General features: G+C 42.5%; 1 protein-coding gene across 1 annotated transcript; it reads left to right on the top strand.

The window, feature by feature from the left end:
• The first annotated feature begins 2,397 nt into the window (after positions 1-2,397).
• LOC134082586 (ankyrin repeat domain-containing protein 34A) lies at positions 2,398-10,281 on the top strand. The gene is made up of 2 exons (XM_062538404.1): positions 2,398-2,446; positions 8,335-10,281. Exon 2 carries the CDS (start codon positions 8,437-8,439, stop codon positions 10,015-10,017), a length of 1,581 nt encoding a protein of 526 aa, XP_062394388.1. The 5' UTR covers positions 2,398-2,446; positions 8,335-8,436; the 3' UTR covers positions 10,018-10,281.
• The last annotated feature ends 4,071 nt before the right edge of the window (positions 10,282-14,352 follow it).

The following is a 14,352-nucleotide window of genomic DNA, read 5'->3' as shown; positions in this document are numbered from 1 at the left end:
TAAAAAGGTGCTGAAACATTAGTTCCGATAGTAGTTGCTGGAGTTGGTCTGCTCCTGACTGCAGCTGCAACGGATGACAAAATTTCACATTTTAAAATAAAATATTGTAGCCGAGACCAGAGCATCATGCATTTCCTGACCACTAGTCTAGTTTTGTAGCCTACTAATGTTAAGTCACAATTTAGGATTTTTGGCTGTGAAAAATGCAAAATGCAATGTGAAATGCAATAGGCCTACTGCATGCCATAATAGGCTAGCCTTTTCTTTTAGCCATTTATATAGAACGCCTACACTACTGTCCAACTTGGAAGTTGATTACTAGTGTCTCCCTAACATTAGAGAAGGTCAAAAGTCATATTTCCATAAAAGCTGAACACCTATAGCCAACAAAGAACAAGGCATGTAATGCAGCCATTGGTCGTGTTGAAAGCACTGCTCTGTCTGTCATTATATAAATCCCGCCCTGAGCTTCTGGGTTTTTGCTGATTTGGAAACGGCCATCAATGGGCTCCTTTCCAGACAGACCTGGAGAGCACATTCGGATTTGCCCACAAGTTCGTCTGGTTTCACCCAGGCTAAATGGCATTTTTTTGTAGAGGAATGGATGAGTTCAATGATTTTGGTTACAGAAGACCTGATTTTCACTCTGTAAATTATGGCACTCATGATAGAATAACTTTTGAATTTCAAATTCTGATATTTAGAATGATTCATCATCCTTATATCAAACTATCTTGAATCACTTTGTAGGCCTACATATTTCCTGAAACATTTGAGGGTGCAAAGGCTACTGCTTTGAAATGTGCATGAGTTAGACAAGGCATTATCATAAAGGTCTTCATTAGGCTCAGATGAACACTTGCACAGAGGTGCTTAATCTAATGTAGTCCTAACTCTAAAAGAGCAGTAACCACCTCACTCTGCCGTCTGCCCTCAAAGACGCCATGCTATGATTTGGATCCCTCCACGGGAAATCAGACGAATGTGCATGTCACCGTGGGAACGCTTCTGCAGGAATCTAGTGAATCAGTTGCCATAGAAACTGTGCTCCATAATAGCAACAGTCACCGAATTAGTATTTATGGACTGCCCCCCACCTGCCCACACTCTTTAGCGTCTGATATGAGCTTACCTACACTCTTCAAAGTAGCCATATGCTACTTTTTATTCGTTCTGAAGAATTTCTCAAAGATGTGATGTTTCACTACTTTGCAGGCTCAGAGTTTCTTATTCAGAGCAACTCAGAGTTTCTTTTATTATTATTATTATTATTATTATTCATATAATAATTATTAGGCTATTATTATTTAATGATGAGAGTTGTAAAGATGGGCAACACTATATAGCCTAGTCAAGGGGAAAATGGATGTGCATTGGACCTTTTTTGAGTAAGACTTACCTGTGATGGTCTTGACCATAACAAGCTCACCACTGCACTCAAGAATGGCTTAGAATAGGCAGATCCTACTCAAAATGTCCCTCCAAAGTTTTTTTCTTTTTAAAGACAAACATAGTCAACTTTTGTCATCTTGCATTTCAAATTCTGTTTTTACAATAAGCATTGCTGAAGGTTATGAAAAAGTACTATAGGAATCTTATAGCCTACATTTAGTATTTTGGGACTAAATATTGAAGGAATCTTATAGGAATCTTATAGGAATACTATAGTAAATTGGGACAGAAGTACTACAAGATTGCTATAGAAATACTATAGCGGATAGAGGATATTATAAAGGTATTACAGAACATCACGTCATCACATCATCATTCTGTGATGTTCTGTAATACCTGTAATACTACAAGTAATCTTGTAGTACTTCTGTAGTATGTCCCAATTTATTCCTATAAGATTCCTGTGAAGAGAGCTTCTTGTAGCCATGCGCTGCAACTTTTAAGTTGGACTCAACGCCTTATAAGTGGACTTAAGTTAACTCAAGTAGCCTACCAATTAGGCAAAATATTATAGATTGGTGGCCACTGGTCAGGCTGTTATGAACCACATTTTATGAAATTGTTATCACATATGAACAGCTTTACTAACTGTGGATTGGTAGCCTAATATTCTTGCCATTACCTGGGCTTCCTCAGTGGATGATGAACCAGGCATGTCTCTTAAAACCTGTACTGCCAGTTGCTTTTCCGTCACCGAGCTCTAACGCATGCGATATCAATGCGCCACCGGACAGTGTCCGTCTCGATGCTTATTCTTGGAGCAAAGAAGGGATCGCATCACCTCTCACACCCACGATGATGCTGCCCACTCCCACCCCCGCCAAGACGCCCGTCTCCTAAACTCGTAGTCGCGATAGACTTGGGGGGAGGGGATTCAAGATTAACAGAGCAGTTCCAGCTAGGAATACCTGCGTGGTATCTAAACGAAATAAATCTGTACAGACAGATCAAAACGGTTGGCCAATGGAATATAGAAAAGCACACATCAGGCACGGTAAGAACATTTTAATCGCTTGCCACTGAACACCGAACGGAGAAGCCTGCGTTGTTTCAACTGAATTGCACCAGTTGTGTATTTTTGGACTATCCTTCTTGCACAGCTTAATGTAATATAATTGGCTCTTGTAATGAAGCAAGTTGTATCTCGGTTTATTCAGTATACAAATTGGCTACAAGTAAGCTATTTATTGTAGGTGAACTTTGCTTTCGCTCTGCTATTCATGGTCACAACTAATATATTGCTAACATATCCATTTTCTTTGCATTTGTGCCTCGATCAACATGTAAGTGCAAAATAGTGGTCAAATACATGTAGCCTACTTTGAAATGGATGATAGCCTATAGTCTTACGAAGGCAGATTCGGAATCAATTGCAGTCTGAATGCCATGGCTCGTTTCTGCTGTGGAATTCGGAGTATCACTGTTATGGTATGCCGACATTCTATAGACTTTTTATATATATATATATATATATATATAAAATACTGCAGTGTAATCCCCTGGTTTTCAGAGACTATATTTAGGCACCCCTCAAAATGTTTAATTCTCTGGTCAAATCCTCACAGGAGCTGAGAAAGTGAAAGGGGTATAAAACAGAACCTCGCTCCTTCATTGCGGTCTTGAGGTCTAGGGAATCATTGCAGTCTCGAGGATGCGTGGATAGCAAAGGAATGTTTTGTGGACGTGGATCGTTTTCGTAAAAAGAGAATCAGATGGCTGAGATGTTGTTAACCACACAGAGAAAAGTAGCCGGAAAATAACCTAATACTAGGCTATAACAGCGATGTGGTACATTTTACAACATCATCAATACATCTTTGTAAAAATGTAAGCAGTAGGCTTATGGTCAAATAGATCTGACAATAAAAGAAGAGCTATGCGATTGACTAATGGTTTATTATTAGAAATAAACTAGGAATGATTACGTCAGGGATTTACTTACTCCTTTTAGTCACTTCTGCTATGGCATGCAACATTTCAGTTGTATCTTTAACATATCTACGTCTTTTGTAATACCATAAAGCAACCATTCAGCCAAACACTGTACTATACGTAAGTGCGTGTAGAAACAGTATCAGCACCACGGACAGCAACCGGCGAAACTACACTCGGCACTACCCGTGAACATCACAGCACTGAATTTTGTGGACGATTCCGTTGGGGTCATTCAACACACCCGTAGCCTTGTACAAAAGGCTGATTTACGTCTTAGACAAACAGTCTACTTAATATCTACAGGTCAATGACAATGACAATGCCCAGCCGTCTATAACGTTTCTGGCAATATCAGTCAGGATTTATACAACCATGTTTTGACTAGGTTGTAAGTGGAAGAGATATGGTAAATGTTTGTAAATTTGTCAATAATAAAACATAATACAAGAGAAATAAAGACACAGAGAGGTAAATAAGTAAACACACTTTAATACCAGTAGACCACAGACAGTGGCTTTTTAAAAAAAAAAAATATTATTGCATAGAGGCAGGAAAGAATTTAATATTTTGATAGCAGCAGATCATTCTTGATATTTTTGCGACAAGTTTAATGATGGCGTGTGAGAGTGCAGGGCTACCTCCAAATTAGAACTGGATGACATATCCACATGATAATAGACTGCTTTGAACAGTGACAAGTGTTTGACAGAGACAAGAAAGCAAATGCTTATCAAGTCCCAGCCCTCTCTGCAGGCCAACCGCTGAAAAGGCTAATGTCATTATGGAAACAGCCACCATGTCTGTCTGTCTCTCTCTCTCCATCTCTCTCTCTCTCTCTCTCTCTCTCCCCCTCTCTCTCTCTCTCTCTCTCTCTCTCTCTCTCTCTCTCTCTGCGACAAGGGGGGCCAAAACCCCAGTTGGTAGAATATAATGTGTCACCATCCATTCAGCTATAGCTATAAGAAGGGATTGCAAGTCAGTGATAAAATGGTGGTGGTTATGAGACTTTGAAGTGGCTCACTTGTGCCCCGAGAGAAGCAACGCATGCAGCTCAACACTGACACTTCCAGCACTCCATTGAGGCTCCATCCACGCGTGTCACAGTTGGTGGACTCTGGAGTGGCAGCTAGCCTGCAGGCCGCAGCTTCTCCATCTTCTCCAGCCTCCTCCAGCTCCTCCAGCCTCTCCAGGGCAACTGCTAATTTGTAACGTGTGCGTCCGTACGCCCACCTTAACCTGCCACCCCCTCTGGCAGCATTGACAAATTACATCAGTTTCGGGAGTCACACGTGTCCCCTGTTGCGTAACAGCTGAACGCACCAGGCTGAGATATTTACAGGTGATGATGGTGATGATGCGGCTGGGGCTGCATGTGTGCAAATGCTAAATCATTGGCTTCAGGGTTCGCAGTAATGACCGGGATTGGGGCACATTGATTTGACTTCTTCAGCCTGATGGAAGATTTAATGAAAGGGGTTGCGGGGAGGAGGACGGAGGTGATCTATAGTTGCCATGAAATCAACCACATTCTGGAGCAAAACACCTTCTTCAAAGCTTGCGTGCTCTTACAATGCTATCAATGCTACGTATGTAAGATTGTGAATGTGAACGTTCCTCGACAAAGATCTGGCCACTGTGGCCTTAAACTCCCCTGATTGATGTCAACTGGCCTGCTGTCCTCGCCTGATGTGCAGAGCACGAGAGGTCAAGCAGGGATGCAGAGTGAACAGACACCACACCACAGGAGACTGCCATCATCAGAGCACTCAAGTGAAATCCACAGACACAGCCATTAGTTCAGCATCACTGAGCCACTGAGGTTAAACAGGACTGTATCACTAGCACAATACATATATATGTCATTTCTCTCTCTCTCTCTCTCTCTCTCTCTCTCTCTCTCTCTATATATATATATATATATATATATACACATTACATTAGAAGAGTGTGTGTGCATAATGTCTCTACATGCATTTTGTAATCGACAGAAATGCAGCCATTCATGTTAATGGAACTGACAAAAAATGCAACCAACCATTTTGCTGAAATTGACAAAAAATGCAGCCATGCATTGTAATTCAACTGACAAAAAATGCATCCCTGTGGATCATGCCATGTTCTCGTCTGAGTAAAGCACTTTGCTTTCACAGTTATCTTCTGCTTTGGTGATGACTCATGCGCTTCAGCAGATGTCTCCATTCACAGACTTAGAGGAAGTTATGGTGCAGAGAGAGCGTGTGTGTGTGTGTGTGGGGGGGGGGGTGATGCATACTGACTGCCACCTTCTGATGGGGTGTGCAGCAGTCAACCCCCCACCATCATGCTAAACTCCCATCGCCATGCTAAACTCCCACCGCCATGCTAAACTCCCACCGCCATGCTAAACTCCCATCGAGCTTTATCTCTTCGGCATTTGCAGACATCAGTATGTTGTGTTTCGGAACTGTAATTGGTTTATTGCTATTTGATTTGTCTTTACTCAAACAACACAACTGCACTTTTGTTGACATTTACCTGAAAAAAAAAGAGTTCTTTGTATGTACCCCGCACACACCGGGGTTGGAACTGAGCATGCCAAAATGCAGAATCATAGTAAATTGTTAACCAGGCAGCCCTGTAAAGAGACAGCCCCCAAGTCTTGTCCTGCATTAGTCAGTGGGTGGAAAGTGCCAGGCATACAATCTATTGTGCAAGGGGACAGATCATACAAATGCCACATGGAAAAAAATACTACTACTATCTATGACACCTCTCAGCAGAAAATGCTAAATTTAGAAGTAACGTATCAGCAATCTCTTATCCTCGTGAACATTCGAAAATATGTTGTTTTTTTTTTCAAGAGATGTAGATAGATCATGGCAACATTTCGAAATAAAAAGCCTAATATGGACATCATGGCATACATGCTATCATCAGCCCTGTTTGGGTTTGGGAACAAACAGAGCTTCTGCACACTGACTCACGCTTTGCTTCATTGCGGGGTCGTGTTTGTGTGGGGGAAAGCTGCGCATGTCTCGTCACTGCAGGTTTCAAACCACTGGGCTCTGTGTGATAGGATTTTGGAGACGAGAGAGTGCCAGCATGTGGGTGATTGGCGGATGCCTTCAGTGGACGTGCGCCAGTCTGCATTTTGCCCTGTTGAGAACTTAGATAAATAATACATGCCATGTATAAATGATATCACAGAGTTCCTGGCAGTCTGAGTCAGTCGACATGCAAAAGAAGCATTAAATATTAAAACAGCGCTCAGCTACCTGGTATAAACACCATGTTGATTCTCCTTTTATATGCTTAAGGAGGCTGTGACTGACTGCTCCTTTTATGTGTGGCTATAAGTGTCTATTCCAGCAGACTCCATGCCAAAATATCAACATCTCAGCAGGGATTTTTTGTTAAATATGATTGTTCTTTACATTGCAATTAATAGCATGAGTACAAAAACAAGCTATGTCTGAAATTAATGTTGTTGAATACAAAAATATTCTCTGGGACTTTCATAATATTCATTAAAAATACATTTTGCTTTGCTTTGTGTTCATTTGTACTGCTGCCCCATTGCCATAACGTATAAGACATTGCACATGACAACAGAATGGTGAGCATCGCATAACATCTCTGTGTGGAGATGCATGATTTTGCAAGAAGGTTTAATGACCTCCCATCAGTCTTAGTTTACCGAGGAGAAAGCAAAAACAAGAGGCTCATCCTGACAGATCTGATTGCCTAATTAGAGAGAAGAATTACCACAGCTGTCCTGTTGATCCCCACACAGTAGCTACACGTGAGGTTGCCCTGCCTTAGTGGACAGCAAAGCCCTTCACACTGACGGACAACATAAACAGCATTCTGCTGAGGACAGTGCCAGACTGTTTGGCGGTCAGTGCAGATTCGAGATGCCCAAAGTCAACAGCATACTTATGCAAGCGAAATAAGTCCACTGTGTGAAGTGTTGCCATGTATGCCTACTAGACAAGAGGCAAGGACTGCTGGACAGGTCAAGGAGGGTGTGGGCGCTGCTGTCTGTGTTCTTGGAGAGCACATAATGTCATGATTTCACAATTTAAATTGATCCGCCCTTTTGATCTGGATCGTTATGTACGGTATTTGAGGCCATTTGGAAAATGTTATATTCTCATCAGTGACCCATCCCTCCCTCCCTCCATCCAACTACTCACACTGATGTATTGGAGACGGAGTCCTTTGTTGGACTCCCAGATGTTTTGCTAGACACAACAGTTAAGCCTGCTTAGTACATAAAAAATCATTGAATAGCTTATAAAGGTTATTTTATGTGCACTGGTAGAATAAGAGATAGCAGGAATAGCCATTTGCAGCATTTGCAGTTGTGCATCCATCAATATCTGCGATGAAGGTTTCTCATGACAATACTCTTTTCTATACTTTCTGCACTGGACTAAATCATACAGTATGTCCCATTTAACAGGTCACCATAAACCAGTCTCACCATGTATAATCAGTCTTCTGTTATGGATCTGAGGTAGATATATGAAGTACACACATGACATGATACAATATGCACAACAGTATATGCATTATTATTTTTTTTGTTTGTCATCATTGTTTTTATCCATGCCATTGTTATTAAATAAGCCCCTACTTTCCTGTCCTTCCACACAATGGTAAAACATGTCATTATCGCTACATGTGCAGGTCTCCCCCACCCCTAGCCCTGTCAACTCCCACCCTGTTCTTTATGACACAAGAGCTTATTGTTATTCAGGAAGGCGTCTCAGGGACCTCTGATCCTCTCCTTGGTTTGGCAGTGGCAGCACATAACAAAACCGATACTGTTTAAGAAGGCACAAAGTGGATTGATAACATAGACTCCATTTATGATTACACCTTGCAGCACACAAAACAATGTCCATATAAACATGCGTTGTGTGGCTGTGTTATCAGCAGTGTCGTTTTATCTCCCCTGTTCAGGTCATCTAGTCCTCTCGCTCAGAATGCCAAATGAGCGTTGAAGACCCTTCCAGGTTCTGAAGAGTCGCAAAGGACAACGAGAGAGACGGAAGAGGCATCATCATGGGGGACGGAGGGCCTCTGCACATTGAGGGCAACGCCTTGCTCAAGGCCGTGTTCCAAGGCAAGATGCGGCTGACTCGCTTGCTGCTGGAGGGCGGAGCCTACATCAACGAGGGCAACGAGCGAGGAGAGACGCCGATCGCCGCCGCCTGCTTGGCCAGCTACGAGGACGCCCAGACTCGGCAAAAGATGATCCGCTACCTCCTGGAGAAAGGGGCCGACCCGAACATCCCCGACAAATCTGGTCGAACCGCTCTCATGCACGCCTGCGCAGGCCTGGCGGGGAAGGAGGTGGTTGCTTTGCTCTTGGAAAACGGGGCAGACCCGAGCCTGAAGGACTACTCGGGTTCATCCGCGTTGGTCCACGCCATCAACAAGGGTGACCGGGACACCCTGCAGATCCTGCTGGACGCTTGCAAGGCCAAGGGCAAAGAGGTCATCATCATCACCACCGACACGTCCCCCTCAGGCACCAAGAAGACGAAACAGTACCTCAACTCGCCGCCCTCGCCGGGCGTCGTGGACAAGCTCTCGCCCGTGTCCTGCATGTCTCCGTCGGAGGTCGAGATCCGCACGGTGAACTCACCCTCGACGGCGGCGGAGGAGGAGGACGGCGGCATCTTCAGCTTCGCGCTGTCTGCCGCTCTACCGTTGCCTTCCAACCGGCCGCCGGGCGAGAAGAGACCCCCGCCGCGCAAACTCCTGAAGAGGCTCAACTCCGAGCCCTGGGGGCTGGTGGCGCCCTCGGCCCTCGGCGGCACCCCGCAGGAGAAAGCCGAGGGGGAAGAAGAGAAGGTGACCGCGGCGCTGAACGGCATGTCCATCTCGGGTCCGGGGCGACCCCTGCTGTCTCGACGGCACAGCATTGAGACGCACGACCCGTGCTTGGCGAAGCTCATCGACCGCTCGTGCTCGGAGGACTGCGCCGGCCTCTGCGGCTCGTCCTGGGCGGACAAGGTCCAGCAGCACCAGATACTGTACCGGAGGAACACTGCTCCCGAGTCCCAGGAGGCCGCCCCTCCGCTCCCGGCGGCCCTGCGCGGGCTGGCCCACCCCAAACTCATACGCATGGAGCACTACGAATCGGACACGCATTTGTGTCCGGAGTCCATCCCGGGTTCGCCGGACTCCGGGCGGATGTCCGTGGAACGGCGCAAGTACAACGCCTCGCCGCTCTCCCTGTTGGCCAGCTCGTCCAGGGAGTCTCTGGAGAGCATTCCCAACTCCGTGTCCCCGATCACCATGCGGCGTCGGCAGCCGGGGCTCCTGGAGCGCAGGGGGTCAGGCACGCTCCTCCTGGACCACATCTCCCAGACCCGGCCGGGCTTCCTGCCCCCTCTCAACGTGAACCCCCAGCGCCCCATTCCCGACATCCGCACAAACGGCAAAGCCACCTCCCCCGTCCACTCGGGGAGCAAGATCCTGCTGCCCGTGGCGCCGGCTTCACCCAAACGAGGCCATGAGTTTAAGGTGAAGAAAAAGCTGATGAGAAGGCACTCCATGCAGACTGAGCAAATGAAACAGCTCTCAACTTTCCAAGAAATTCTGTCAGAGAAGGTGATTGAGTTTAGTGGGGACTAACACATGTTCCGTGTGCACTTTGTTTTGGGGAAGGAGAGTGAAGATAAGATCCTGTCGCCTATTATTTAGTACTTTGAAAACAAACGCGCTGTGTAAGCATTTTTAAAGAGTTGAATGTTTACAAAAGATGTATGTGCAATCCAAAGTAGAAATACTTTGTTAGTAAGTCTTTGAAGCTTAGTCAAGGAAAAGCATGTTTACTGAGAGTCTCCAGCTCTCTTCAGCCCCAGATTTCCTCTCCCCTCACTGGCACCAGAGAGGGAAGCTGGGGATGCGCTTCTTCTGTTCACTTGATGTTACAATATTAATAACTAAATGTGGTCAATACGAGGAGCAAATCAATCTTTAAAACTACCTGTCAGTTTTAGTACTAGTCAGTTTATAATCTGCTAATCATACACTACAAGCCAGAGCAGTTAGACCCATAAATTCTGTGGATTTATAGTGTCAAATAGAAAATTGAAGTGCAATTTTAAAAGTAAAACTATGAAAAATAAAATTCCAAAGAAAGCCTGTCACCTCTGTTTACAAGAAAGGACAAAATCTCGGAGAGTACCTCTGCCCAATAAATGCACAATGATGCAGTACCTTTCAACAAAAGAGCATATAGCACAGAAATACTGTAAATATTGTACAGAATAACACATTGTTTTGTGTTTTAAAAATCAACATGTTTGTGCAATACGCTGTACTGCAGAGTCAATTATTTCTTAACTAGTACAGTAGATGTGCAGTGGTCATTTCAATCTTCCAGTGAAAATGCAATCTGAGGTTTTGATATGGCCAAACAAATGCAAACCTCTGTGTAAACATAGGAAAATAAATCGAAATGATAGAAGTCTCAAAACCCCAGGTTTTATTAAACACTGAATGTGAATGATTGGGTAATAATCAAGAGAGTGGCTGATATTGAATTGTACACTGTGTGTATGTCTGCACACATGGGTGGATGGATAACCCATGTGTATGAATGTCTGTCTGTGCAGGCATGTGTGTGCACATGTGCACAGTATGTGTGGATTACATACATCAGCCAAAAAAAAAAAAAAAAATGTTATTATACCTGAGCTATACTTTCATTTTGGTCAACAGAACTCAATTCATGATGAGTAAAAAAATATCCTAAGCAATGGGGCTACCTTTATTTGGATTGTCATTTTAGAGAATACACCAATCTTCTGAATATTGTTTGTCAAATTACATACAGTATTGCATGGGCCCTAATTTGAATTTTACAAAGTGCAAAGTCTTAAACCTAATATACTAACTAAGCAGATCATTTTGATAATTTAACATGATGGGCAAGACTTTAAATGCAAACATTGATGAGTCAACTCAATTCTCCCACATGCCACAGGACAGCCATAATTCATACACAAGAACGTTGCTTTTTGACAGACTTCATACTTTGTTCAATGTTTAAATTATGGCCAAAAAACGAAATACGCCATCCAAGCCTAGCTAAGCCAAGCCTAGCCCCCATCTGGAACAAACCATAGCTATCCTTTATCTTTTATAACTAGAACTGTAACTCTATCCGACTGTATAGCATCATCAAAATGTCAACAATTTGTGGGAAATAAAGCGCAACCAAGTTTTCCATCTTTTACTTGGTATGAATTTGATGACTTTTTTGAATCTTGTAACAATCATAATGAAATGTCACCGGATCGCTTAAAATATTTGTCCTACACAGGAACATTTGGAGCCTATTTAAAACAAACATGTAAACTCTTTCACAGTGTGGTTGATCATATTGCTGTTGTTACTTACTGTTAAAACACGTCTATGAGTAATTAAAGAATATTAATATTTTCAACATAATCTCTGTCTACTGTATTTAGTGAGCTATTAATTACTCAATGCCCTAAAATGAGTTGTGTTTTCCTGTACTTAGAACCAGAAAACTGACTGACTCTAAGTAAACAATCAAGTATAAAAATTGAAGAATAAAATTTAAATATCTTTACACACATTTTTGGACATGAAAACAGTTGAACAATTGAAGTTCACAGAGACCATACCAAAGATATTCCTGTAGTCCATTATTTAGACTAATAAAAAACTTTAGTTTGTATTGCTCAACTTGGTATTTACAGCATTCAATGTGAAATAAGTGTCTGATAAAACTCCTCTGTCTAAATTTGGGAGGTGACCTTGTAGACGGGTTCATGACTAGTGAAAATTTAATTTATTTCCATTTGTTTTTCTCCTTATCTTAACCAGGATAGTCACAATAGAGACAGAAGTCTTTTTTTCCAAGTGGAAAAGACATGGAAAGACATTTCAGGGAGGTCTAGATATTGCATAATTCAATGATCAATCAAGCAGGTAAACAAGAATGTGGAAAAGGATGACTGTGATGTGAGAGTATGCCTTTTAAGTTGTCAGTATGTCATGCGTCAGTAAAAAGGATGATTAATGTGGGATTTGACCAAACACCACAAACACAATCCACTCCTGCACATGACACTGGTAAGAGACTGCCCCCTGGAGGATTACAAAGAAAAGACAGGGAAGCGTCTTCTAAATGAATCATAAACCCAGCTTTAAATCACAAACTTTTCAGACCAGTGTCCAATTGAGTATCAACAGTAACCATCCACAGTACAGAAGTCAATTTTGCTTGTACATGAACACAATGAATAATAGTTGTGTACATCTGGATTAATAACAACTCTCATTTGTAAACATCAGTCATTTTTGTAAGCTTTCTCTCTTATAGGAAGAAGACCTAACTGCTGCTTCATTTTTGTATGTCCTGTAGGCACATAGCCATTCAAACAATTAAACAGATTATATACACACTTATGTAATAATAGATTTAGCACCGTATGGAAAACATACAATTATTAAGTTGTTATATTTCTTTATTATTAATTAAAAACTTAACTTATTTCAGTTCTGTTTAGGCCTTGCCTGTTCATGATGGCCTTCCCATTTAAGAGCAAATGTGGCTCCAAATTACAAAGATAATCTTCAGATCTAAAATTCAAGATATTGAACATGGTGAAGAAAACATCTTTACTGGGTGCTGGATATTTGTTTAATTTATTAACAAAGAAAAAATGTTTTAATAGACTTGTTACTTGGCTATTTCTTGTGATTTGTATCACTGACTGACATAGATCATAAGAAAGTCAAACCCATTTGTTTTTAGAGTTACGCTATGTAGTACTATCACAGCAAACATTGGGCTACTTTAACCTCGCCACCTAGCCTGGCTAGCGCCTACCACTTCTCAAATGAGACGTGGTCTGGCAACCAGACGTTCCTTTTCTCGTATTTGAAAAAATGCCCAGGGGCCGGTTTCCCGAAGCCTTCTTAACGCTACGTAGTTCGTAACCTCTATCTTAAGCTCTACCTTAAGTACCTCACGCATTTCCCGAAACCTTCTTTGCTACGAATGTCTTTCGCACGTCGTTCGTTGGTAAGAGTAGTCTGGAGCACTCTCAGACCTCTCTTAGCTGCACCTTAGCAATGTTTCGACTCGCGACGCTAGTCGCCGCCACTGTACCCTACAGCAATTTCCGTTACGCATGCAACTCATATGATACAAAATCACTATTTTGGTTCGCCAATGATTTTATGTAAGTATGCTAATTTAGAAAATAGTTTCTGGAAATGTTTTCATGCAAATATGAAATGTGCACGCATTTGAAAATAGTTAAAAGCGCTTTATTCTTTGCTTCCCGTACCGTCCTACAATGTTTAGGCCTAATGTGCGGGCTTGCTGTCATGTTTAATGTTAACCAAAGGCACACAATACTGAATGAGGATGTTGGTCAATCAGCTGTGATTAAAAAAAAGTCTACATAGCCTATTTCAACTAGAAAAGCACAAACCTCCCTCAAGCAAACACATGTAGCCTACGCCTCCTGCATCCAGACGGTGATACGAATCACTCACAAAATTAAATAGTTTCTTCCTTGGGTCATTTCAGATCTTCCCATGGAAATGTAATCGAAATCCATCTTTAACTTTTAGAGTTAGCCTATCTTGCAAACAAACGGACAAACAAACAAACAAACTAGAAAAGCACTCAGAGAGCGCAGACCTCTGCTTTCAAACATGAAGCGTTCGAATCTCTTTATCCATGCGGGAAACAAACTAACACACCAACAAACAAACCCAGATGAAAACATAACCTACTTACCTACGTAGATCATTTAATTTCTAGACTACGTTTTTTATCATTGTGTGCTAATAAGTTCATCCACGTTGAAGTTGCGTGAATGTTGTGGGGGCGATAGGCTATTATAAGCAATGGTTTTGGTGCAAAGAACGCTTTCATAAGTCTGTCAAGCCTCCGCGTGAAATATAAAATCGATTTCT

This window comes from Sardina pilchardus, chromosome 6, assembly GCF_963854185.1.
Source record: "Sardina pilchardus chromosome 6, fSarPil1.1, whole genome shotgun sequence".
Taxonomy (NCBI): domain Eukaryota; kingdom Metazoa; phylum Chordata; class Actinopteri; order Clupeiformes; family Clupeidae; genus Sardina; species Sardina pilchardus.
The sequence above is the reverse complement of the archived record's forward strand: the minus strand, read 5'-3'. Positions and strand labels throughout refer to the sequence as shown.

Coding starts and splice junctions, on each gene's coding strand:
- LOC134082586 (XM_062538404.1), top strand. CDS start 8,437: ATGGGGGACGGAGGGCCTCTGCACATTGAGGGCAACGCCTTGCTCAAG.